The sequence below is a fragment of the Neomonachus schauinslandi genome, chromosome 9, assembly GCF_002201575.2.
Source record: "Neomonachus schauinslandi chromosome 9, ASM220157v2, whole genome shotgun sequence".
NCBI classification, from domain to species: domain Eukaryota; kingdom Metazoa; phylum Chordata; class Mammalia; order Carnivora; family Phocidae; genus Neomonachus; species Neomonachus schauinslandi.
In genome coordinates, this window is record NC_058411.1 from 47,307,984 (window position 1) to 47,335,424 (window position 27,441).

General features: G+C 36.9%; 1 protein-coding gene across 1 annotated transcript; it reads left to right on the forward strand.

Moving 5' to 3' along the window:
* Positions 1–1,577: 1,577 nt before the first annotated feature.
* On the forward strand, positions 1,578–27,367 carry SAV1 (salvador family WW domain containing protein 1). Its single transcript, XM_021701344.1, has 5 exons — positions 1,578–2,019; positions 4,652–5,095; positions 15,773–16,043; positions 19,362–19,505; positions 25,975–27,367. The coding sequence occupies exons 1-5, from the start codon at positions 1,926–1,928 to the stop codon at positions 26,174–26,176; spliced, it is 1,155 nt and encodes a 384-aa protein (XP_021557019.1). The 5' UTR covers positions 1,578–1,925; the 3' UTR covers positions 26,177–27,367.
* Positions 27,368–27,441: the final 74 nt, after the last annotated feature.

Genomic DNA, 27,441 nt, shown 5'->3' on the forward strand with positions numbered 1-27,441 from the left:
TCCTCTCTACTGCTATTACCCTGGTCCAAGCCAGCAATAGCTTCTGATTGATCTTCCTACTTTCACCCTTGTTCTCTATCAATCTATTATCAACACAGCACCCAAAGCAATCTTATTACAACATTGTTAGATCACGTCACTCCCCTGCTCAAAGTGAAATTCTTTGCAATGACTTACAAGGCCCTCGATGCTCTAGCCATTGTTACCTAACTTATTTCCCACTATGCTCCTCCTCTGCTCCAGCTACATAGACTTTCTTCCCATTCCTCCAATTTGCCAAGTAACTCCAATATCTCCTTCTCAAGAGCCTTCTCCAGGGATTCTGTTACACTGCCTAAAATCGCAGACCCTCATTTTCTTGTTTTATTTTCACCTCCACAGTTATTACTATGTAACACAGTATGTTTTACTTATTTTCCTTCTTTATTGTTTCTCTTCCCCATGAGAGTAGGGATTCTTGTCTGTTTTGTTTATTGCTATATTCAATGCACCTAAAACAGTGCTAGCATAGTGGATGCTCAATAAGGATTTGTTGGTTATTGAATTAATTGTGAGAAACTCTGTACCAAGGGAACATAACAGCATATAAAGATGGAGACAGACACTAAACGTCTTATTGGTTTGTTCATGGCAAAACAAAATTTGATCATCCTCCTAATCTTATGTAGTAAAAAAAGTTATTGCCTTTTAATTGTTTTACATCTCATTTAAGATGTTTTCGATCTCAGGGAAAGCATTCTCCATTATCAAAGCCTTAATCTGTTCAGTACAGAATGGATCCCCTTATTTTCCAAATGTTATTGTGTACATTTGGCAGCTCCTCTAAGTTATACAGAAGAAACTAAGCTCTGTTTTAAATTAAAAATTTCAGGTCTTGACCTTTAGTGCTCAAAATCCTAAAAAATTCTAAGATTGTAATATTAAATTCCAAGTATATTCAATGTAACAATGAGAGGGATGATGAGATATTATGCTAACATCAAATTTATCGAAGAGGTAGTATAAACTCCATTTTGCGTTTTCCCTCTGTTTTTCCTTTATCAGAGAGACACACCCTGGCATACAGAAGATGATTGATCAGTGATTTCTGGAAAGATTAGTGTTTTCAAGAAAAAGAGGCATCTTGAATTTTTTGTCACCGCACTAGCCTGGGGGTTGTGGTCTTTCAACTCTATTCGCATTCTGCGTTATCAGGGACCTGAATTTACCAGCCCAAGAAACTCCGGGAGGGACGTCCTCACACAAGTATGACGACGAGAACGCTTCTCCGGGAGGCGTCGCCCGCTCCCTCAAGGTCCCGGGGAAACATCTGTGGGTAGAAGGGGCTCCACGGCAAGAGCGCGCGACGGCCTCCCGCGCTCAGTCGGGCGGACTTGGTCCTTGTCTCCCGACGCAAGACCCGCTTCTCCTCCGAGGAGACAGAGGGGCCGGCCCGTTAGCTGACAGCGCCGCCCGGCGTCCCGCAGCCCGAGCCGCGCCCCGGAGCTGGGGTGGGGGAGGGGCGGCGGCGGCGGCGGCGCTCGCGCTGCGTCGAGTTTCCCAGAATTCCCAGCGGCCGCGGGGAAAGTTTACGGGACGTAGGCGGCGGCGGCGGTAGCGGTTACTAGGCGGCCCTCGGCGGACCATGGCCCTGGCCGGGCGTTTCTGGCCTCTGCTCACGGAGTTCTCGGGCAGCATCGCGGAGCGAGCAGATTTCCAGGAAGGAACTGACAAGTGACTGAGTTGTGGCCGGCGCGCTTAGCGCCCCGAACATGCGGCAGTCCCTGCGGGCGACCCCGGGCTGCAGAGAGGCGGCGGCGGCGGCTGCGGCGGCTCGGGAGGGAAGGAGGCGGAGGCGCCGGCGGAGGTGGCGGCGGGGCCGGCCATCGCCCTTCGCGGAGCCCTAAGGAGGCTGCTTGACGCGGCCTGGGGCCTCGTCGACAAGGATGCTGTCCCGAAAGAAAACCAAAAACGAAGTGTCCAAGCCCGCCGAGGTGCAGGGGAAGTACGTGAAGAAAGAGACGTCGCCTCTGCTGCGGAGTGAGTGTCGGGCGGGGCGCACCCACACCTGGCCCGAGCGGCAGCCGGGAGCCTGGCGGGCGCCCGACGCGGCTCCCTGCGGCTTCTCTTTCCTGTTGGTCTCTGTGAAATACTGTTTTTTAAAACTGTATTGTGCCTGAAGTGGTGGTCATTGTTTGAAAGCCGATAAAGTGTAAGAAGTTTAGATTAGTCCTTCCCCCGTGGGCCTCCCTAAAAATAACAAACTTTCCCGTTCCCCTCCAGGGCGGAGTGTTGTTTCGTTTTGATTACTAGAAGAGGTTCTTTGGGAACGCTTAAATTGCTGATTCCCTGATGCTACAGGGGTGAAAGTGATTAGACTGGGGCACACTTTTTCCTCTTCTAGATACCTCGAGATATGCCTTGTGTTTGCAAACATTTCGGGTGTCAGTCGTCCGTGCAGGAAGTTGTGCGAACTCGGGCAGAATTCCTTAGCCCTTTTGCGTGTTGTAGGCGTGAGGAGGTGACAGTTAATCGTCGCTGTTGTAGCCGCTATCCAAAGCCTCATCATCAGTCTTAGATCTTAGAGAAGCCAAAATCATGTGTGTTTGGGTATTTAAGTGAGAATTGCTTCAAATACCACCTTCCCTCCCCGAGTCCAAAAAAAAGGCGAAGTACACAAAAATTTCTATCGTACTTTAGGAGAAATTGCCAAAAAGTTTTTTTTTTTTGAACTTTAATAGTTTGTGTTTCTCTCTGCCTCCCCGCCACACTTTTCAATTTAAGCATTTGACTCTGCTTTTTCAGCTGTATCTTTTGAATTTTAAATTCTTGCTTGTGTGTTCAAAACATCTGTGAGGTAAGGAACTAATATTTTGATGTTCATACTGCATGGTGGGCACTTCGTCTAAGTGTCCTTCTTGGAAGCTCCTACAAATCTTGTGACTTAAGCATTACCTCATTCTGTAATTGGGAAAGCTGTTCATAGAGGTTCCTAGTATTTACCCAGGATCACACAGAAAGGTGTGGAGAGCATGTTTTTTAAATAATAACCACATCATTAGCCTTAGAGATTTATCCTTGTATTTGCAGTGCTTTCTTATAGAACAACAAAACAGATCAATGGGTACATCAGTAACCAGAAAATTGATTTTTATTTATTTATTTTTTTAAAGTTCATTTATTTAACTTATCTCGACACCCAGCATGGGGCTCTAACTCACAACCCTGAGATCAAGAGCAGCTCATTCCACCCACTGATCCAACTTGGCACCCCTGAAAATTGATTTCTTTTTTTTTTTTAAGATTTATTTACTTATTCGAGAGAGAGAGAGAGAGAGAGAGAGAGAGAGAGAGAACCTGAAGGGGGGAGGGGCTAAGAGAGAGGGGGAGAGAGTGCAGCGGACTCTGCTGAGCTCGGACAGGGGACTTGATCTCACCACCCTGGGATCACGACCTGAAGCTGAACTCCAGTCAGCGGTTTAACTGACTGAGCCACCCAGGCACCCCATGTTAGCCATACTTTAAAGCAAGTTTATTTGGATATTAACTTCTGTCTAGAGTTAGCTTCTGAAGCTTATTAATATCAGTGCTGTCTAATATTGTTTACTTAATAAATGAATAAAAGTTTCCAAATCTAGTTTTTTTTTCATGTTGTAAAGTTATTTGCTTTGTAACCTGACATGTCTAAGCCACTTAAGTTCTGTATTCAGAAGTACTATATCCTGAAGGCCATTGTTCTACTGTTATCTTCTGTTTTGAATTATAATTGTGTGTTCTTAAGGGAGCCATAGTTTCGGGCTTGGCATTTAAAAAAAATATATTTATTTATTTATTTGACAGAGAGAGAGAACACAAGCAGGAGGAGGGGCAGAAAGAGAGGGAGAAGCAGACCTCCCGCTGAGCAGGGAGCCTGATGTGGTGCTGGATCCCAGGACCCTGGGATCATGACCTGAGCTGAAGGCAGACACTTAACCAACCGAGCCACCCAGGCGCCCCAGGCTTGGCATTTTTGAACTGATTGAACATTTGTATGCCTCTTTGAAATGAGATCTTTTATTTTTTAGTTTTCATAGCTAAATTTTTTATTTTCCAACTTCTGATTACTGTACTAGTATTACGTAATTCTGAGAGGAAACCAGATTATTTTAAAGTCTTTTGAAAGGAATCCACTTTTACATGTTTGGGAATAGCATTATGTTCTGTTTTATTTTTGAAATTGTGTTTGCTTGTAAAAGGATTTTTGGGTATTTTGAAAATGAAGTGAAATCAACAAACAGAATAATCTTAAATTATGTTGGTGATGTGTATCTATTTGTTAGGTTGTTTCTTATTTTTACACATTTATTCATGAGTATTTCATTAACCGTAATTAAGCTTACTGACATTTCATCATGTTATGTATGGTGGTATGCAGAATACGTTTGATTCTGACTAAGTGTACACATACCACATTCATACAAATTATAAATTCATTTGAGTGGGAAAATACTAATTAAATTAGCCTTAATTTTAAAATACCCAAGTACTATCTTAAATCAGAATTTTAAATTGTGTTTGCTTAAGTCCATTGAAGTTTTGCATTTGGGGGTAATAGATGTAAATGAACAAATTTTGAAAAGTGTAATTATTACTTACTGAAGTGGTCATTTTACTCTGTTTTATTTTATTGTAGATCTCATGCCTTCATTTATTCGGCATGGTCCCACAATTCCAAGACGAACTGATATCTGTCTGCCAGACTCAAGTCCTAATGCCTTTTCAGCATCTGGAGATGGAATAGTTTCAAGAAACCAGAGTTTCCTAAGAACTCCAATTCAAAGAACACCTCATGAAATAATGAGAAGAGAAAGCAACAGATTATCTGCACCTTCTTATCTCGCCCGGAGTCTAGCAGATGTCCCTAGAGAGTATGGCTCGTCTCAGTCATTTTTAACAGAAGTTAATTTTGCTGTTGAAAATGGAGACTCTGGTTCCCGATATTATTATTCAGATAATTATTTTGATGGTCAGAGAAGGCGCCCACTTGGAGATCGTGCACATGAAGACTATAGATACTATGAATACAACCACGATCTCTTCCAAAGAATGCCACAGAATCAGGGGAGACATGCTTCAGGTAACTTAAAATTATAAATCCTACATTAGTTTAGATTTATTAACAATTAAAAAGATGCTCTTTTCTGGATTTTCTTGGGAACCCAACAGACACTACCAGAAAAATACTTTTCCATTTTTGCCAGTTTTCTTAAGCCAGCTTGCAAATAATTAGTAATCTATGCTGAGTGAAAGAATTTTGTGCCCATTTATTTTATTAACTCATTTTATAAAAATTTAGTGCTTACCCGAAGGCTATCTAGACTATTTTATTTTATTTTATTTTATTTTTTTAAGATTTTTTTTTTTTAATTTTTATTTATTTGAGACAGAATGAGAGACAGAGAGCATGAGAGGGAGGAGGGTCAGAGGGAGAAGCAGACTCCCTGCCAAGCAGGGAGCCTGATGTGGGACTCGATCTCGGGACTCCAGGATCATGACCTGAGCTGAAGGCAGTCGCTTAACCAACTGAGCCACCCAGCGCCCGGCTATCTAGACTATTAACACTATGAACCTTGAAAACCTAGAGAATTTAATGTCTACGGTTGGATTGAATCTAGGTTTAGGTTTGATAGAATGGGAAGGTTAGAGTTTCAAAGAACCTGGTCTTAAACCTGAGAAAGGAAAGGTGGATAGGAAGAATTGGGCACAGTAAAGGATACCGTGGGCAACTGCATCATTCCTCAGCTACAGCCTGCACTGTTTCTCCTAGCAAAACTGTTTTCCTAGGCCAATAATTATTTCCCAGGTTGGTCACAAAGACTTACTGTCAAATGGTTAATTGTGTGTTGTCTGTCCTTTTGTTCTTTTAGGAATAAAAATACTAGCCATATAATTTTTTAAAATTTGTTTTCCATATTTGCTAACTTGGGAATACTTGTACAAGGAGCAGAAGAGATAGGAAAAATGCACAGTTCTACTTTATTCCCAGAGTACTGGATTACACTAGATAAACTGAAGCAAGCTGAAAATTAAAGTTTTTTATCTAATTGTTTTTTTCCTGGTAAGTTGCAGGCTTTAAATCTTGGCAGGATAAAAATAAATCCATGAGACATTTACTTTTTAACCTATGAAACTTCAAACAAAGTAACTTGAAAACAGCGCGTGGGTGGCTCAGTCTGTTAAAGTGTCTGACTCTTGATTTCGGCTCAGGTCATGATCTCAGGGTCATGAGATCGAGCCTGGCATCGGGCTCCATGCTGGGTGTGGAACCTGCTTAAGATTGTCTCTCTCTCTCTCCCTCCTGTCTCTCTCAAAACAACAACAAACAAACAAACAGTTTGGAGCAGGAATGTAGAAAACATTCATTTAGTATTTTGGGGGGTGAGGGGCGGAGTAAGAGGGAGAGAGAGAATCTTATGCGGGCTCCATGCCCGTCGTGTCCCGATGTAGGGCTTGATCTTACAACCCTGAGATCATGACCTGAGCTGAAAACCAGAGCCAGATGCTTAACTGACTGAGCCACCCAGGCGCCCTTATTCATTTAGTATTAATCATTTATGTGTCTAGCATTTTCTCTGACCTTCTTGGTATCTGCTCTCTGATATCTTATTTGGGGAACAAAACCAATATATGCACAGTAAGCACAGAACAGTTGTTATACTCTGTGGTACTGACAGTAAGTGCAGTAGGGAGTTGGAAGAGAGAGAAGAATGATTATTACACTTAAAGAACGATACATGGAAGAGGTAGAACTTGAACTGTGCTTTGAGCTTGGACTTTAGATTAATGGGGCAGAAGAAAGGCATTTTAGACGAAAAATTTGGAATAGCCCTGCTGAAAACAGAGTGCACGTGTAAATCCAAGGAACTATGTAGTTCTACTAATTGGAAGAAAGAAGATGTGAGGTAGAAAGGAGATCTGTGGTCCAATAACAAGCTGAAGGATTTAAATTTTAATCTAACAAACAAATTTAAATCAAACAGAAGCCATTGCAGATTTCAAAGACAAGTCATTTTTATGAAAGCAGTGTTTAAAGATTACTAGTTGTACTTAGGATAGAGTGCTAGAGAAAAGATGACTGCAGGTACCAGTGGTATTGGAGAGGAAAGGCAAGTCTGTGATGCTTTTAAGGGAAAAATAAGACTTAATTATGGGTTTAGGAGAAGTAAATCCCTGGAGTTTTGAAAACTGAGGAATAATGGAGAATAGTTGGTAAAAGCTTATTTTGTGAAAGCTGACATTGGAATCTCATTGGGACATCGAAGAGGAGAGGTTTTCTACGCATATAGAAATGAACATGGATGAGTGTCTTTGTTTTTAAGATTTTGGTGTTTTTTTTTTTTTTTTAAGTAATCTCCACCCAGCGTGGGGCTGGAACTCACAATGTGGGGATTAAGAGTCGTCTGCTCCACTGATTGAGCCAGCCAGGCACCCCAGTGCCTTTTTGTTTTTAAAGAATGTATAGGTTAAAGGATTAGACAGTTGCATACTTTGGTGTTTATTTTGGCTGTTTCTAATATCATAAGTTTTAAACCTCAGAAATGATTTGTTACCCAAACAAAATAGTAAGTTTTAAAAAATAAATCATTTTTTAGAGTAATAGCTGCTTACTGTAGAAAATTTGCAAAAAGCAGAAAAGTTAAGGGAAAGTGCCCATCAGGCCAGAGATTCGTTGTATTTCAGTTATTTCCTTCATCTTTTCCTATGGTATTCTTTTTTTTTTTTTTAACATTGTTGTGATTCTATTCTGTACAGTTTTATATCCCTGCTTTTTACTTGAATAAATTTCTTAATGTTATATACTATTTATGGGTAGTTTCATTGACTTCATAATCTTCCATTTGGTGAATGTTTGGAGGTTATTATTTTAAATGTTAATGAGGACCTGACTTGGGCTGCAAACATTTAGAAAGGGGAGAAGTGGGACTCATCTGCATTGATGGGACTTGGCCACAAATGGGATATGAGAGATAAGGAAAAGAGAAGATTCAGATAGGATTAGCATAGATGGTTGACTAAGTGAATGAATCGAGATTTCAAGTCTGGAGTCTTAAGACAGTTTTGGTGGCTGAGAGGTAGCAGGAATAAAAGCTTAAAACAGTTTGTTTACCATAAATACAGATTGTTCTTCGCACTTACTTTTATCATGTGTATTTATATTGCAAACATCACTGAGAACTCATAACACTTTTCTTCCTAAATGAAAGTATGAAGAATTAATAATGCCATGTTAAAATATTGTTTTAAAATTCTGATTCACAGAGTGTCATTGAGGAAATACTGCAAGAACTAAATTTCTACTGATCCTCTCTTAGTGGCAGTCTGATATAGTTTTTATAAGTTTAATGACAGATTTCAAAATAACTTTCCAATCATGAACGAGGGATAAATAAAATACAAATTAATTGGATACTTTTTCAAACTGAGGAGTCATTTTTAAAAAAGATTTGCATTTATTAGAGTGATAATGTGCTTGAGAAATTTCACTTAATAGCATTAATTTATATCAGGGCAATAAGATTTAATGTTTTACCTTTTAGAGAAAAACAGTGCTTTTTTGAAGGAGTCTGTTAAGTGTCAGGGAAGGATTAATAACCAATTACTAACCAAGCAGAAAAGCCTAACAGCTGTCTTTTCCAGAAGGAAAAAATCTGAATATGAAACAATAGCTGGAAGTTTCTTGAATTCATCTTGAAAAGACTTGAAACCATGTTTTCGAGATTAATGCTGAAGAGAATTCAAGGAATTAGAGTGAATGGAAAGGAGAAAGTAAGTTTGTGGGAGGGTAAAGATGTGCTATAGACAGATTTATTTTCACAACCTTTAAATTTTGATTGTTGTTACTAAGTTGGTAAACATTAAGAAGATAAGGAAGAAAATAGTTTGGTAATGACTTAATGCAAGTAGTATATCCTGCCAGTTACTTAGACCTTCAGGAAATACCTTATCTTAAGGGTTAACTTTATTTTATTGTATTTGGCAGAAGCCAAAAACAGGTTGTATAATATCTCAGGGGGTTTCAGGGCTTAGCAAGTTCTAGGTTTAGTGGTGAAATCTGACCGTTAACATTTGGCCAGTGTACTGGGCAGGCACCTACCCTATGTGCCAAAGGAAGGAATTTAGCTGTTAACAGGAAGTCTTCAGTTGGAGTACTAAAGGCAGAATGAATTCCTTTGTTTTTCATTTAAATAATTTGGTTCTATACAGTTTTAAGTAACAGACTTTTAAAACTTTTATTTTTAAAGACGACTAAAGAAGTCAGGTTACCAAAATCAAACTGAAAAGTGTCAGCCTTTACAAAAAAACACTGAAATAATGTTTACTCCAAGAAATGCATAAATATTTAGTGAACCCAGAATCATCTTTGAGAAGTGGTTAATAATCTTTAGGGACACAACTTTATTTGTAATTATTTTGCAGAGGAGGAGAAAAGGTAGATCTCTTTAGATCTCTTTATCAACATCTTAATTGTAACTTGGGCTATGGCACTTAGCGTTTATTACCCTGAAGCTTGTGGACCTTCATTAGAGTTCCAGATTCCATTTTATTCTCTGTAGCCACTACAAAATTAGTAAACCAGAATTTTCAAACTTTGTCTGTAAGGGCAGGTTTCACAGATATCTGCTGGGTTGTATGAGATTAAATTCTTTGGAGACATATCTAGTAAAGTCTTGGTGGAGAGACAAAATAATACTTTTATCCTTGTGTTTGGGTAATAATGTATTTAGTTTATGAATGTATTACTTTATATACATGGAAGGTGTTTGCACAATTTAATCCCTTCAAATTGAAGTTATTCTGAGGATTATGAGTGCCACTCATTCTTTTCTGGGACTAATTGAAATAATAGAAAACTAAAATTTTTTCCTTGTATCTCCAGAAACAAGTTCTTATTTTTCCACTGATTGAATTCAAAATTGGGAGCTTGTTTTTTCTTTTATTATTAGCAGTCATACTTTTCTTTGAAGAATTACAGTTGATCTTTTGTTTGTTGATTACTTTGTTAGTAATAAATTTTTCATTTGTATACCATTCTCTGGCTTTGGAAATAACTTACTTGAACCTTTGTTTTCTCATCTGTAAATTGGTAGTGATTCTATTACCTATAGAGCTATTTTGAATATGAAATAATAAATTTGGAAAAGGGTCAGGGACAGAGGAGACACTCATAATTGTTAGTGTTCATGCCTTTTATAAGAGTGTTTTGTGCCCTTCTATGCTTTTTCCAGATTTGACATGTTTGGCTATTGAAGTTTCAACTTCCTGGCTGAACTTAGAGCAGAGGTCTCACGTGTTAGAGCTTAATATAGCTTTTTTTTCCCCCTGTCTTCTGGACCTATTTTATTACTAGGAATGTTTTGTTTTAAATCTGATTTTTAGTCTTTTTGTATTGTACATTCTTCTCTCAATAGGTTTTATAAAATTATCCCAAATAGTTTGAAAAAAATGAGTGCACATGGCACTTTCAGAAAGTACAGGTGGAGTGTATCATGAAAAGGTTAGGAATCATGGTTTTAGATGGCACTGGTAAAGCTGATGAGCCTGTTTGGAACTTTGAGGACATCTTGGCCCCCTTATCAAATTGTTGAGGTTTAATTCAAAAAAATATGAATTTTTACAGAGGGGTCTTTGTGTTTCCTCTAAATATGAATTTCACATTTTATCATAGTTTAAATCTGGTGTTTGGTACCTAATGTTGTTTAAATGTAGAGGTGTATGTGTTTCTAGATTTAGGCAAGTTCAGTATATGGAAATTTGGATTTTCCAAGCAGATGAATATAATTGTCACAACTTTGATCTCTAAGCTTATACAGTTTTTATTACTTTATTATTATTTTTTATTATAAGAGTTTTTGTTTTTAAAAATGTCTGTATTTAGAAATCTGTTTATGTATTTCCAGGGGGACCTCTGTTGGGCCAAAAAGTTTTCATTTTTTTTTTTTTTTTTTTTTTTTTTTTTTTTTTAAAGATTTTATTTATTTATTTGAGACAGAGAGAATGAGAGAGAGAGAGAGCACATGAGAGAGGGGAGGGTCAGAGGCAGAAGCAGGCTCCCTGCCGAGCAGGGAGCCCGATGCGGGACTCGATCCAGGGACTCCAGGATCATGACCTGAGCCGAAGGCAGTCGCTCAACCAACTGAGCCACCCAGGCGCCCCAAAAAGTTTTCATTTTTATGAATAACTCAGTATGAGTACAGTGAATTGACTCTAATTTTTTTAAATTGCTATCCTTGGTTATGGCCAGTAATACAACATTTTTAATGATGGAAGTATGAGAAAATATAAAGCCATTGCATGCTTTAAAATGTGATTTTAAAGTCATTTGCTATGTGCATGTCTTTAGTACATTGGCTTATTTCTTTTTTGTTTAAACATTTTTTCTTTTAAGTACAGAAATTGCTTAAGCTACACTTATTAAATAAACCTCCAGTGGCAGTTTGACAGAAACCAAGGTCCATTTCACCAAAAGGCTTGTTAGCTTTGTTTTGTTCTGTAGTTCCCATATGTTTTAGAAATGTATGCCTTTCTCTCAAAGGATACTGTGACTGTGTTTATTTTCTTTCTTGCATTTCTCTTTTTGCCAAAATAGTTCATAGATGCTGTTGTATACATTCTGCTGCATCAGTTCCAGAGACACATAATGACTAATTTCTCTTTTTGATCCTAAAATTGATGATGGGATCAGATGTCAGTAGAGTTCATTCATCATGAAGTTCTCCATCGGCCTTTTCCCTGTTGATTTGACAGCCATTAATGATCATTGGCTAGATCCAGTATTTCATTAGGTTTTGCAAATGGCGATACCCTAATTCTGTCATTTCTTCTCGATTAGTTGGAATTCTATAATAACTGTCTCATCAGTTATTTGGTTGCTATTCATATAAGAAAGGATAAATACTAAATCTTTCCCTTTATTTACTAGTTTTTAGAATAATGAATTGGCACCCTAGATACCTCCAAAGGTAAACTGAGTTTTTATTTTTAGTATCTGTGAACTCACGAATTTTTTATTAACTCCCAAGTTTTATTTGGATTTTGCCAGTTTTTTCATTAATGTCAGTTTTCTGTTCCAGGATCCAATCAGAGTACCACATTGCATGCAGTTGTCATTTCTCCTTAGTGTCCTTTGTCTGTGACAGTTGCCTAGTCTTTTCTTGTTTTTCATGACCTTGACAGTTTTGAGGAATACTTGCTAGATATTTTGTGAACTGTCCTTCAATTTAGATTTTGTCTCATGTCTTTCTCATGATTAGATAGGGCTTTTGGTTTTTGGAAGGAATAAGCACAGAGGTGAAGTATCCTCATCATGTCAAATGTAGGGAGATACTTGTATATGTATATGACATTATTGGTGATATTAACGATCATACTTGGTTAAGATTTGCCAGGTTTCTCCATTGTAACGAACACTGCATGTTTGTTCTTCCAGTTTTTGTCTTCATCTTTCTTTCTTTCCTGAGCACAGCTTTTATCTCTGTTGCCTTACCATCTTTTGGATTCTTGCTTTTCTTTGTGGTCTTTTAGAGAATTGATTGCTTCCTTTTTTCTCTTAATTAATGGGAGAATTTAGTTGCATTTTTTTTCTGCTTTGGGACATTTTTCCGAATGTTCTTTTTAATAAATTTGTACCTTTTTTTTTTTTTTGCAAAACTAATTTTTCTTATAGATTGATGTGCTATTCTTATTATACATATTAAGCAAATTGAGTTTTCCTTTACCAGTTATTTGAAATCACCTCCTATATTGCTGGAGAGGGTGGAGGATTGTGGAGGGACAAGGAGAAATTACCAGGGTAGTGTTTTGGGCTAACTAGTTTTTCGCAGTGCTCTGTTCTTATCTCCACTTCTTTACTGTTCTTGCTCTGACATGCTTTTGGCAGTTCTCACATGTATATTGAATTAATTGAAGTTTTTATCAAGATGATTGTACATCAACAAGGAAAAACTCATGCAGAGCTCAATCTGTGTCATTAATCTATGGAAATAAACTAAATCTTGGAGTTTGGGGTGATTAGTTATACACAATTACTATTCTTATGTGAGAATAAAACGATGCAGCCAGGGTATTCTTCCCCCCCCCCCCATAACAAACAGTAAACTTAAGGTTTTTTTTTTAAGGTACAGAGTTCTGTGAATTTTGATATAGATAGTTAGATAACAAACAGTAAACTTAGGGGTTTTTTTTAAGGTACAGAGTTCTGTGAATTTTGATATAGATAGATCGATCGATCGATCTATGTAATGCCAACACAATCAGTTTATAGAACATTTCAGTCACCCCTAAAAATTACCTCATTGCTGTCCCTTTGTGTAGTTAGTGTTCTTTGGTCTGTGACAGTTGCTTGGTCTTTTCACCCCACCCCTAATTCCTGGCAACCACAATTTTCTGTCCTAGTAGTTTTGCCTTTGCAATAATTTCATATGAATGGAATCATACAATGTACAGGCATTTGAGGCTGGCTCCTTTCACTCTCTGTAATGCCTCTGAGATTTATCCATGTTGTTGCATGTATCAATAATTAGTTCCTTTTTACTGTAGATTCCGCTGTATGATTGTACTGGTTTACTCATTCTCTTGAAGGACATGAGGGTTGTTTCCATTTTCAACACTATAAACATCCCCATACAGGTTTTTGTGTGAAGAAGCATTTTCATTTTTTTGGGTTAAATATTTGGGAATAGAATTGCTGCATCATATGGAAAACATATTTAACTTGATAAGACCTTGCTGAAGTGTTTTCCAGAGTGGCTGAAGTATTTTGCATTTCCACCAGCAGTGTATGAGAGTTTCAGTTGCTTTACATCCTCATCACAACTTATGTTGTCAGATTTTTTTTCCTTTTTTTTGGCCATTCTCAAAGATGTGTATTGTCCTTTCATTGTGGTTTTAATTTGTAGGGTTTTTTTAAATTAGCACTGTCCGTGATGGTTAATATGATTTGAGCATTTTTTATCTGCTCATTTACCATCTATATATCTTCTTTGAAGTGCCTGTTCAAATCTTTTGCCCATTTAAAATATTTTCCTAGTGTTTTGAGAGTTCTTTATGAATTCTAGATTAAAATCCTTTGTCTAGGGCGCCTGGGTGGCTCAGATGGTTAAGCATCTGCCTTCGACTCAGGTCATGATCCTGGAGTCCCGGGATCGAGTCCCACATCGGGCTCCCTGCTCAGCAGGGAGTCTGCTTCTCCCTCTGACCCTCCTCCCTCTCCTGCTCTCTGTCTCTCATTCTCTCTCTCTCAAATAAATAAGGTCTTTAAAAAAAAAAATCATTTGTCTAATTTGTGACTTGTAAATATTTTCTCCCAGTCTGTAGCTTGATTTTCTTTCTATTAACAATGTCTTTCATAGAGCAAACATTTTTAATTATGATAAAGTCCAATTTACCAATATTTTCGTTTCATGGATTACACTTTCAGCATCATGATTAAGAACTCTAATGAAAGGTCACGAAAATTTATCCTCCTTTTTCTTTTAAAAGATTTATAGTTTTTATGTTTTACATTTAGATATATGATCCATCTTAAGCTCATTTTTATAAAAGAAGGTAGAAGGTATAGATTGTGATTAATTTTCTTGCATATGGATTCCAGTTGTTCCAACGTCATTTGTTGAAAACTACCCTTTCTCAATCAAATTGCCTTTTTACCTTTGTTAAAAATCAATTGATTGTGTATGTGTAGGTATATTTTGGATTCTTTGTTCCATTGATCTGTCTGTCCTTTTGCCAATATCATACTGTCTTGATTACTCTATAGTAAGTCTTAAAAATCACATAGTATGAGGGGCACCTGGCTGGCTCAGTTGGTAGACCATGTGACTCTTGATCTTGGGGTCATGAGTTCATGCCCCACGTTTGGCATAGAGATTACTTAAGAAAAAAAGAAATCAGGTAGCATGAATCCTCCAACTTTATTCTTATTTTTAAAAATGTTTTTGGCTTCTCTAGTTCTTTTGCCTTTCCATATACATTTTAGAGCCTGTTTCTGTCTGTATCTACAAAACTCCTGCTGGAATTTTGATTGGAATTATCTTAAACTTAAAGGTCATTTCAGGAAGAGTTGTCATCTTAACTATGTTGAGTCTTCCAATCCATTAACATGGTAGGTTGTCTTTCAATTCTTTCATCAGTGTTTTGTAGTTTTCAGTGTACAGATTCTGCACATAATTTGCTGTCTGTATTTTGTTTTACTTATATGTAAGTATTTGATTTTTTGGAGCTATAATAGTGGTATAATTTGTTTCCAGTTGTTGTTAATATACAGATACTTAATTGATTTTTGTATGTTGACCTTACATGTTGCTACTTTGATAAATTTATTTAATGGTTCTAGGGCACAGCTAGATTATATTTAAGAAATTATAAACTGGACACAGTTTTACAAGTTTATTTTTGCTGTTTTAGGTGAAATGTCAAATCTTAAATCTTAAATGTGGTGAAATTTTATTTTCTTCACTTTTCTTTTAAGCAGTATACATATTTAGTAGCTTTGCTAATAGTTAAATGTTTGTATAGCCTGGTGATAGATGCATCAACCAAAACTAATTCTGAAGAGGGAGTCTTGTTCCTCCTTCTTTTTGTAATTAAATTTTAGTAATACTGGCTAGTTTTATGAAAACTCTTATAATTATAAAATTATGAATTTTAACAGAAGAGTATAATTAGGATAGTTAATTTTGTGACTGTTTCTCCAGATGTCATATTTTTTAGCTTTGAATAATTGTTCTATTCCTTCTTTTTCTCTCTTCCTCCTCAGGTATTGGGAGAGTTGCTGCTACATCTTTAGGAAATTTAACTAACCATGGTTCTGAAGATTTACCTCTTCCTCCTGGCTGGTCTGTGGACTGGACAATGAGAGGGAGAAAATACTATATAGATCACAACACAAATACAACTCATTGGAGCCATCCTCTTGAGCGAGAAGGACTTCCTCCAGGATGGGAGCGAGTTGAGTCATCAGAATTTGGAACCTATTATGTAGATCACACAAATAAGAAGGCTCAGTATAGGCATCCCTGTGCTCCTAGGTATAGTATCAATTTTATTTTCAACTTTTAGTTTTTAGATTGTCTAATGTTAGATTTTGAGCTCATATTTTCATCAAAGAGAAAGGCATCCTGAAGTTTGATATTTGAAAGCTTATGACATTTTTCTTTGGATTTATGTTTAGTAGTGATTTTAATAATTAAAAAAAAATTTGGGGGCACCTGGGGGGCTCAGTCATTAAGCGTCTGCCTTCGGCTCAGGTCATGATCCCAGGGTCCTGGGATTGAGCCCCGCATCGGGCTTCATGCTCAGCAGGAAGCCTGCTTCTCCCTCTCCCACTCCCCCTTGCTTGTGTTCCCTCTCTCGCTGTGTCTCTCTCTGTCAAATAAATAAAATCTTAAAAAAAAAAAATTAGGGGCACCTGGGTGGCTCAGTCGTTAAGCGTCTGCCTTCGGCTCAGGTCATGATCCCAGGGTCCTGGGATCGAGCCCCGCATCGGGCTCCTTGCTTGGCGGGAAGCCTGCTTCTCCCTCTCCCACTCCCCCTGCTTGTGTTCCCCCTCTCACTGTGTCTCTCTCTATCAAATAAATAAAATCTTAAAAAAAAAAATTAAAAAAAACTTTGTAAAACAACCTCAAAAAAACATAATCAGTATTCGTATGATCAGATTCTGCTTTAATATACCAAAATGTTTTTATTGTAGATACCCAGAAATTGAAATAATTAAAACATCTCTCTTTCCATTTAAAATTCTATAAATAATACAGACCTCCCTCCTAATATGTCATAATATACTTCTGAATTATAGCATCTTGCTGTTTTATTCAGTTTCTGACTATGTTCTGTTTCTTACTGTGAAAGAGAAAATTGGAACTGTACAAAACATCCAGATCTGTTTAATAAATGTAGCCAGTGATCCTTTGGGCTTATCAGTAGGTCTCATGTGACCAAACTTTTAGCCCTGTGAATATTGTAGCCAGTTGTCATATGTAGCTATTGAGCACTTGAAAGGTGTTTAATCCAAATTGCGGTGTGCTGTATATAAATGTAAAATTCACACACACTGTATTTCAAAGTACATTTAAAAAAAACTAGTACTAGCTTAGTCATGAAATAGCAAATTCCTGTTAACTACCTCTGAGCCATAAAATTTAAAATGGGTAGAGTATCATCAGCACGTTGATAGGTGTTCCTTGTATCATCTAGCATAATACAATCTTTGGTTATAGCAGAGTTCTGCATTTTTTAGAACCATTAAAATTGTTATGAAAATATACTTTAATATTATACTCTAGAAAACTAAGCTTTATCATTTTACATATTTGGATTTATTAATTCAGTTTGGAAAAGTTTCTTTTCCCAGCGATTCCATTTAGTGGCCCTCAGTCAGTGTTTATTGAACAACTGAAATTGTCATCACTTCAAAAGAACCAAACCAACTGCTCTGCCTGTGTTGGGCTCTGGTCCCTTTGCCTACTCTCTAAACCATTTCAGGCAAGCTGCTGGCCTCCCTAGCCTCCATTTTCAGGCCCCCTCCTACCTGATCACGATTCCCACCAAGGGCAGGGATGAGTGGAACTCCCAGCACCCAACACACAGACAGGCACATAGTGGGAATGCAGCCAGATGTTTGTTGACTAAGAATGATGGAAAATGCAAAAAGGAAAAAAAAGAACCAAACATGATGACAGATTGCTATCACCAGGTGGCAGAAGACTCTGTGGTCCACACAACCAGATTTGAGAGTATATTGAGCTGACTTTTCTGTTTATCATCAGTAACCTTACATTATTATAGAATTGTTATAGTTTACAAGGCATTTTCACAATTTGCTTCTCTCAGCAGCTCTGTAGACATTAAACAAGAGAGAACAAACACCTTTCTTAAGCTCGCATCGATAGTATTAATAACTATTTTTGATTGTCTCTATTATGCTAATCTTTATACAGAACACTTGACTTACTAGCTCATTTATTTACTGTTGAGAACAATCATCTTTGGTATGAATTTATTCCAATTTTACAAATAAGAAGGCTGAAGCTTAGAGAAGTAAAGCAGTTTTGCCCACATTCATATAACTCATGAGGTGGCCAAACTAAGGTTAACTCTCAGGCATATGAGACTTCAAAGCCTCAGTTCTTCCCACCCCCCAATTGTGCTATCAAAGGATATTTCACTTTGTACCTACTTTGTACCTACTTATGAAAGAAGAGATAAATATAAAATTGCAGTGCCATTTGGACTTTGATCTTTAAATTGTTAATCACAGTCTAACAATTATCTTAATCCTAGGTTAGTATTGCAGTGACCTTTTCTGATGTACACATAAATATTGATGTGTGGAGCAGGCTCTTCCAGTTTTGCTTCCTATTCTGGAATAGATCACTTTGGCCTCCCAAATTTCAGTCTTTAGGCTTCAAGTGGTTCAGTGCTTTTTCCTTAGCATTTTCCCATATAACAACTGCCTCTCCACCTTGCTCTTCTCTCTGTCCCACCAGTTAGGCCATTAGAACTAATTAAAAGCATGGTCTGTTTTTTCTTTTTGTTTTAAGTCTCTGTGATTTAAAATGGTTCTAATCAACTCTAACTCCCATATGTTCTCATAATTTGGTAAAAGCAGAATGGTTATTGTGGAAATTCAAGCGCAGTTCTCATTCCCACTGTACTGCATATTCCAAATCCTCTTTTCAGCCTAACGGAGGAAGAAAGTATCCATTCTCATTTTGAGAGAAACTATCAGCCTTTCCAATATAAATTTACAGCTAATTACTAGTTATTACTGAAAATTATTACTTTTAGTTTAAAGCCTTGGTATAAAGGTTGTAATTCAGCTCCAAATTTTTTATAGCTTCCTTTCGGGTTCCTTGAAAAGAATAAATACCAGACAGAAGAAATCTCTTAAAAATATGTAAGGATTTTGGGCACCTGTGTAGCTCAATTGGTTAAGTGTCTGACTTCGGCTCAGGTCATGATCTCCGGGTCCTGGGATTGAACCCCACTTTGGGCTCCGTGCTCAGCGGGGAGTCTGCTTATCCTTCTCCCTCTGCCCCTCCTCCCACTTGTTCTCTCTCTCTCTCAAATAAATAAAAATCCTTAAAAAATTATATGTAAAGATTTAGCTTAGGTTTATATCCATCACTAATGACCTACTAATTTCCAAGAGAAGGTGGATTTTACTTTACCTTATGGTGTGGTAAGGAAAAAAAAAAAAAGTCAGACTTCTGTTTTTTTAGGTGGTAGAAGGAATTCAGTTTGGGCAAGAGGCACATTGAAAAACATTTAAATATTATTTGTTCTTTACAATTTCTTATTTAGATTTAGAGCCTTTATCCTGATGAATGTTGATTCTTTTTTCTTAGCGTACCTCGGTATGACCAACCCCCTCCTGTCACATATCAGCCACAGCAAACCGAAAGAAATCAGTCCCTTCTGGTACCTGCAAATCCATATCATACTGCAGAAATTCCTGACTGGCTTCAGGTGTATGCTCGAGCCCCTGTGAAGTAAGTGAATTTATAGCATAGTTTTGTTGAGGGGTGAGTGGAGCTGGAATGGAGTCTCTGGGCTGCTTAACCCACACAGCGCTGTGTTTTTTCTCTTAATAATATTGGGCTTCTAAATAATATTTTACTTGAGGAAGGGCTATCACAGCTTACAAAGTTTAAAAATCATTGACTAGAAATGTAAGTTCTGCAAACATTTATTGATTCTTCACTTTCTTTGTATGCAGACCTGTGTTATACTAGGGATACAATAAGAAGCTTATGTTCTCTTAGGGGAGATTAACTTGTAAATAAGTGGTACATACCGTGTGATAAAAGTAAGGACCCAGGGAAGTCCTAGGTACAAGGATGAAGAAGCAGCAGGACAGAGGGGTGTTGAGGAAATAATACAGGTAATGGTTGCAAGTTCTGGGATGAGATGATTTGAGTTCACGGATACTTTTTAGCTGTGTAACCCCATGCAGAGTGCTTAACTTAGTTTTGTCTTCTGTAAATTGGGGATAGGAATAGTGCCTACTCTTACAGTTAAGAATTCAATAAAATAGTGCATCTAAAGTATTTTTAATCACAATACCTTGTACATTAAGAGAGCTTAGTAAAGATGATGATGATGATGATTATTGGGGGCAGAGGTATAAAATAGTGGTCAAGATCCCTCAGGAAGAAACTGAGTCTCATTTCTGGCTCCATCATCTACATACTGAATGACCTTGAGCAACTTAGATCTAAGTTTTTTTCCCTCTACTGAGCTATGGGGGATAAGTGATCGTGCATTTTAAAGGACATGGCACAGTGGCTGCCTTGCATAAGCACTTAATATGGCTTCTTATTATTTGAGTGGAGCAAGGAAAGCTGCTGAAGAAGAAAATACGTGGGCTAGTTTTTAAAGATGCCTGTGAATTTGCCAGGCTCGTTGAGGATATTTATTGGGTGCCACAGTAGGCACTATTCTTGAAATAGAATCGTGAATAAATGAAATCTGTCTCAAAGAGCTTCTGTCTCCTGGAAAAACAGAAGTAGATATTCAGATCAATAACCCAACATGATAAGGATTAGTAACACTGGTATATTAAAAGTGCCATGATTTCCGAAAAGGGAGTTTTTTTTTTTTAAGATTTTATTTATTTGACAGAGACAGCGAGAGAGGGAACACAAGCAAGGGGGAGTTGGAGAGGGAGAAGCAGGCTTCCTGCCGAGCAGGGAGCCCGATGCGGGGCTCGATCCCAGGACCCTGGGATCATGACCTGAGCCGAAGGCAGACTCTTAACAGCTGAACCACCCAGGCGCCCCAGAAAAGGGAGTTTTTGAAAGCAAATAGTTATTGATTATCCATTGCTTCCTCTGTATCTTATGATGTGAAACTTTTACATATGTTATCTCATGTAATCTTTCCAAAAACCATTTTACAGGTTAAAAAAATGGAGACTTTATCTTTGCTAAGATCATACAACTATTAAGTGGTGGATTTCGAACCTTTATCTCTAGTTTCAAGGATCATGCTCTTAATTTTTGTCATTATTAACTTATTTAATAAGTACTATATATACTGAGCAGCTATTAAATTCTTGTTAAACTTTGCTAGGCATTTCATATATGAGTACATGTACTTTTAACAACTCTGTAAGGTAACATTTAGTTCCTGGTTTTTGTAGCCTTACTCTTTTGTATTTCAGAAACCAAAATTAACAGCATAAAATAGCCCAAAGAAGAGTTTTAGATAGTTTAAGATGATTGGACAGTGAATTTGGGAAAAAAATTAAATCTTTGATATTCAAATAAAAGGAATGTAAAACCTTTCATATATACTTTTTTGAAATAGTAACTCTTTTCCATAATTTTAAAGGATGATCATTGAAATAAAATTTGCAAGGAATTAAGCCAACTCTGATCTAAATTTTTACCATAATATGTATTTACCAACTGTGTTGGGTGGGGGCTCATGCATGCATATATGTATGCCTTTAGCCTAGGGATTTTAGAAGTTATTTTTTTGGCTTAGAGCCATTTGTTTTTATTGGCTTCTTTTCGGGCTTTTAATTTGAATAGTTTGTTACCTCAAGGATAAGTCTCATAATTATTTATGATTCTGCTCATTTAGGCCAGATTAACATTCTTATAAAGTTATTGGTCATTTACTATGAAATATTAATTTTTGGCCAACATAAACATTCTTCTCAGTCTGCAGATTCACAGTTGTTAATCTATGGCCTGATGTGGAGACAAAACCATCTTCCAGGGTTCTAGTCCTAATGCATTGGTTCTTTTTTTCCAAGTCAAATGTAAACCTTGGTAATGTGATTTTTAAAAAGATTTTAATTATAGATATTATTTTGCAAGATATAAACCTTGCTTTTCAAAAGTTTCGTTTTAGTTTACTTGAAATTAGGTACACATTTATCCATAGACCTTTAGCTTGATTTGGTGTCTAACCTACTGCAGTTTCTTTATCTGATCCTACCCATACAGTATAGGAATAGAGTAAGGAATGATGGCAGATGGACTTTTCTTCCCTTTTTCCCTCTCTTCTTTCACTCTTGTTACCACTTGACCAACCAGTATGTATAGCCTTTGTTCGTATGCTGATCTTATGCCATATATAATATGTGTATTTATATTTTCCTTAAGTCTGGAAGAATATATGCCCAACTGTTAAATTTTCTTATTTCTGGGAGTTGGTAAGATTGAGGAGGGTTATTCTTTCTACTTTATAGTCATTATTAGAGAGAAATAACATAAAAAGCTTCCCTTTTTTGGGGAAAAAGATCATACTGAAATGGAATTCCTTGCTGCTTATGAAAAGAAACAGACTCCCAAAGATTATAGCCCTTTCAACTCTGGTTCTGTGGGCTAGCTTTAAAACTTTAGGAAATGAGCAACTTAGTTATTTTTCCAAATAGGTCAGGACTCTCAGAATGAGCCATACTGAAACAAGAGAGCAGGTACTTTTTTACTGCTTAAAAACTTAAAATGAGAGTTCTTTACTGCTTAAAAACTTAAAATGAGAGGTTTAGGAACCTGTTGCTAAAATTTTTAGTTGGTCCAAAATTTTTGTCTCTACAGAAGATGGAAATGGTTGATATGTAGTCAACAAAGGATGAGCTGTTATCTATGAAGTAGATAATGAAGAATCATTTAACAAAAGGAGAGGTTTTTTAGTCAAAAAACTAGCATGTTTTTCCTTTTGCTAAACAATTGCCCATCTTCTAACTTCCTGAAGTTTTAAAATTCTATCTCTAGGAGCAGCTCACCAAAACAATTTTTGCATATACTTCCAAACTTGACTTAGTTTATATTCTAAATTTTTATTTATGAATTTAACTAAAGTTATGTTTCTGAAGCTGCTCACAAAAGTCTGTAATGCGTCCTACAACTGGAATCAAGCTGAACTACAGAATAAATGATAAGGTTAGTATATAACAGGAAAAAGACCATCAGGAACATACGTACTTTCCATTATTCCTCACCCCCCCCCCCCAACACCAGTGCCCAACAGTACTGTGGCATGGATTGTATTTTATTCCTATGCCTTGGCAGTCCTGCAGTGTCACCATTGCCCCAGCTCTGGGTGAAGGCAGAAAGGAAGAGTAGGCACACCCTAGGAGGGCAGGCACAGGGAAGGGACTTAGGCTGCATTGTGATCCCTGGAGCTGGAAATAGCAGCACTTTTGGCTCCTTAAAAACAGCATCCACTGGAGTGTGAACACATTTTTTGTAGGATTACAGCAGTTGATGTTTGTATATATGGGTTACTTATAAGTAGAATACTGCCCCAGGAAAAACAGCTGAAGTGATACAATAAGCATAGGCTGCTGAAGTAGTTTACAACCTATTTTCTGAATGATTTACCTGTGTGTGTATATATATATAGATAGATTTTAAAGGTTTTATTTATTAGAGTGTGCACGTGAGCACACGAGTGGGGGGTGGAGAGGGAGAAGCAGACTCCCCACTGAGCAGGGAGCCCAACATGGGGCTCGATCCCAGGACCCTGGGATCACGACCTGAGCGGAAGGCAGACGCTTAACGACTGAGCCACCCAGGCGCACCCTAAAGATTTCTTTATTTGAGAGAGTGAGCACGTGGTGGGAGGAGCAGAGGGAGAGGGAGACCAGCAGACTCCCCACTGAGCGGGTAGCCCAATGTAGGGGCTCAACCCCAGGACCCCGAGATCATGACCTGAGCCCAAATCAAGAATCTGATGACGCTTAACCAACTGAGCCATCCAGGCACCCCTACCTGTATGTTTAAACCATTGAGTGACTAAAAATTAAACCTGGGGAATCAGATGATTTGTCTAGTTAAGAAGAAAAGAATGGGAATTTTATATTTTTTCCTAAGAAACAACAAAACAGTGTATTGGGAAGTATTACATGAGAAGGGAAGTAATTCCCATAGAAACAGCAGGGGGCAAGATTTTGGAATGCAAATGGGTGCCTTGCATACTTTTCTCATCTGTGCTTTTCTAGAGCACTTTTTCTTCTTCCCAAAGGATTTTCTGTAAGTATTCTGATTGTTGCTTCTACCCTTAATCCTATTTTTTTTTTTTTAATTTATTTATTCATGAGAGACAGAGAGAGAGAGAGAGAGAAGCCGGCTCCCAAGGAGCAGGGAGCCCGATGTGGGACTCGAACCCAGGACGCTGGGATCATGACCTGAGCCGAAGGCAGACGCTTAACGACTGAGCCACCCAGGCGCCCCTTCTTTTTCCTTTTTTAAAAACTTGAATGCTTATACAGAATGATGTTCATATCTTAAAACAAGTATGATATTTACCAATTTAGTCTTCTCCCTTTTTACTTGCTAGAAAGTACACAGATGATAAATGAGCTTTAATGTTCTTATAATTCAACTGGCATTCAGAATTTAAGCATTTTGAATCAGTAGACATTGCTGAAATGCCCATTAGCTATGGAATTCTGACTCTAGAGGATTAAGATTTTTTGACAGGAATTATGAATTTGTTTCAAACAAATAAGATCCTAAGCTACATGAATAGCAGAGGTTCTAGGAAACACAACTGTTACTTCATAGAGGCTCATTGAGTATTTCTTATGGTATCTCTCTAATTTATGTTGGAGTTTCCCACTAAAGAGAATATAAAGCTTTCTACCAAGTATACCTATTAATAGATTTGCAGTACTCAAGTAATTAAGTAGGTAAATTTGGGATCCAACAAGATATGTTTCTCTTGTGGTTCTTCATATTGTACTCCTGGTATTCCTGGTTACACGTACCCAAGTTGTACAGAAATATAAGTCAATGTGCCAAGCACAGTCTGTGACTCATACTGACTGCTCATTATTTGTTTATTGTTTCTCGTTTTAAAAAACCTTTTAAAAATATATATTAGAGAATCCTTTTGGAATAAGATGTTAAATGAATTACCAAACAAAGGATCATTGGGTAGGAAATATTATAAATGACTATTAAAAATAAATTTACTAGAATTTAAAAGCTTCTGATTATATCTATTCTGTAATATGATTTGAGAAGTGTAACTTCACTATCATACAGGTATATGACCTGCTGTAGTTCAAGTTCTTTGTCTAATCTCAACATTCAAAACTATTACTCTGAAGTAGTTTGGTCCGTAACACCGCACCGCCTTTCTCATTTTTGGGTCACTGAACAGTTTTGCAAGAAATATATGGCCTCTTTAGGTTGTTTCTTGATCTGTAAGATGGGGAAATTGGATCAGAGTGATGTCTTCAGGTCTTTCAGTTCAGAGTGTAAATTAAATTACTGTTTTTGTTGCATACTTCCCTGTCAGTATGGGATCAACTTACCATTGAAGGAGTACTAAAAGGCCTTCTGAGATATATGTAAATACAAGCTAACATGAGTCCTTCTCCACATACTTCTACAGTATACTTACTCTCATTTTGAAAATAACTTATTCTTCCCTTTCTGCCTGATTTTGTTTTGTTTTAATCAACCTCAGGAAAAGAGCCCACGAATGATGGTTCCTCTTCATTCCTCTTTTAGTTCCTTGTTTGCTGTAGTGAACAGCATTCCTCAGAAAGTTCTGTCAACACTAATAACACAAGTGACTTTGCCCATTTTTATGTATTGTCTTTGGGCATAATATGGTCTAAAGCATTCTTAAGTTCCTGACAATTAAACTTTAGGTGAACTTATGAATAGCGTAGAATATGTATTCTTTTGAAATTATAGAACCACAGTGGTTTGAAATCTGTGTTCATTGTTGTCTAATGTTAATAGTAGAATAATTGATAAAGAAATTGTTATTTTTTAACTTAAATTGAAATGAAGTAGCATCAGCAGTTTTCTCCTCCCCCTAAAAAAATAGTATATTTAAGTAAGTTAACAACTGAGTTATTTTTAATTAAAGCTTATGGTTTGTTTAGATGTAATAAAGTTGATCTTTATAAAAATAGATCAGTTTGTTGCTGTAAATACATATTTATGTATGTGTTGTGAACATATGCATGATTATGTTTTAAAACAGATATGACCACATTCTGAAGTGGGAACTCTTCCAGCTGGCTGACCTGGATACATACCAGGGAATGCTAAAGTTGCTTTTCATGAAAGAACTGGAACAGATTGTTAAAATGTATGAAGCCTACAGACAGGCTCTTCTCACAGAGCTGGAAAACCGCAAGCAGAGACAGCAGTGGTATGCTCAGCAACATGGCAAGAATTTTTAAGTTAATTTTTTAAAAATAAAATTTAAGTTTTGTAAGGGCTTTAAAGTATTTTCACAGATTAAAAAAACTGCAAACAAGTACTTTGGTTAATGAAGGCAGCTTTTTGGAAATTAAAAATTCTAATTTTACATGTATTTTGTTATTAAAAATATTTTATTGAGAAAAAAATGATTATTATTTTAAGAGCCGACACAGCAAACACTTCTAAATGCTATATATTAGAAACTGCTTCGAATATTCTCAGTGAAGACAAATGCAGCAAGAAATGTCTCATTATAACCAGATATTAAATAGGAATGATCACTTGGTAAACTTGGACAGTAGCAATATCTTTCTTTAAAAAACAGAACCTATGCAGTATTTAAAAAAAAAGATGTGTACTGCTTTAATATGGAATATTATCTGGAATCAGTAAGTTTAAATATTACCATTGTGCAGTTCAAAACACAGAATGGGATTTGGGACCTTAATTGTGATAAATGTATATATATATATAATGGGTTCCCTCCCAAAACGTAAAGAACCCTTTTGAAACATGTTGAGAACATATTTTTTGGTATGAAAGGGTAAAGGGCCTGTAATTTTTTAGGAATAAATGTAGGCATAAGGTCTCAGCCTGTATGGGAAAGGTGTATACAGCACTCAAAAGTTGCTATCATTTCCTTACTTTTGACCAGGGCTCTTAAAGCATTTAGTACCATGGCTCTGAGACAGTGGTGGGTCCCCGACAGTATGTAGCACACTGCCATCCCCACAGACTGGGTTGAGCTGCCAAAAATGACAATCAGGGATTCATTAAGAAATCTTGGTCATTAAATTGATTTTACATATTTTTTATCTTCTAAGGATTTGTCATAGAACTTTAAAACCTACCATTTCCCTCCCAGTTTTTTTCCTTTTAATAGTTAAGACATTGTTCATAATTAGTGCAGTACATTTGATTACAGAAAAATTTATGGCATTTTTAGCCTATAAATCTCTAGAATTCTGTGAATTTCAGTATTAATTGAAGTAGCTCTTCAGTTACATTTACATGTGTTGTAAATATGTAAATATATTTTTAGTTTAGGTAATCTTCCAAAATACAAAGCACTCCCAGTTAGTTATCCGTGAGTTTGAATTGATAAAATGTTGAAAATGTTAAATGTTCGATTTTATATAACAAACTTATTAAATATATTTTTGTGGAAACTAAATGTGTCATGTTTGGATCCATGATTTTTACATAGTGTTATAAATATTTGATTTTTCCATTCAGAAGGTCC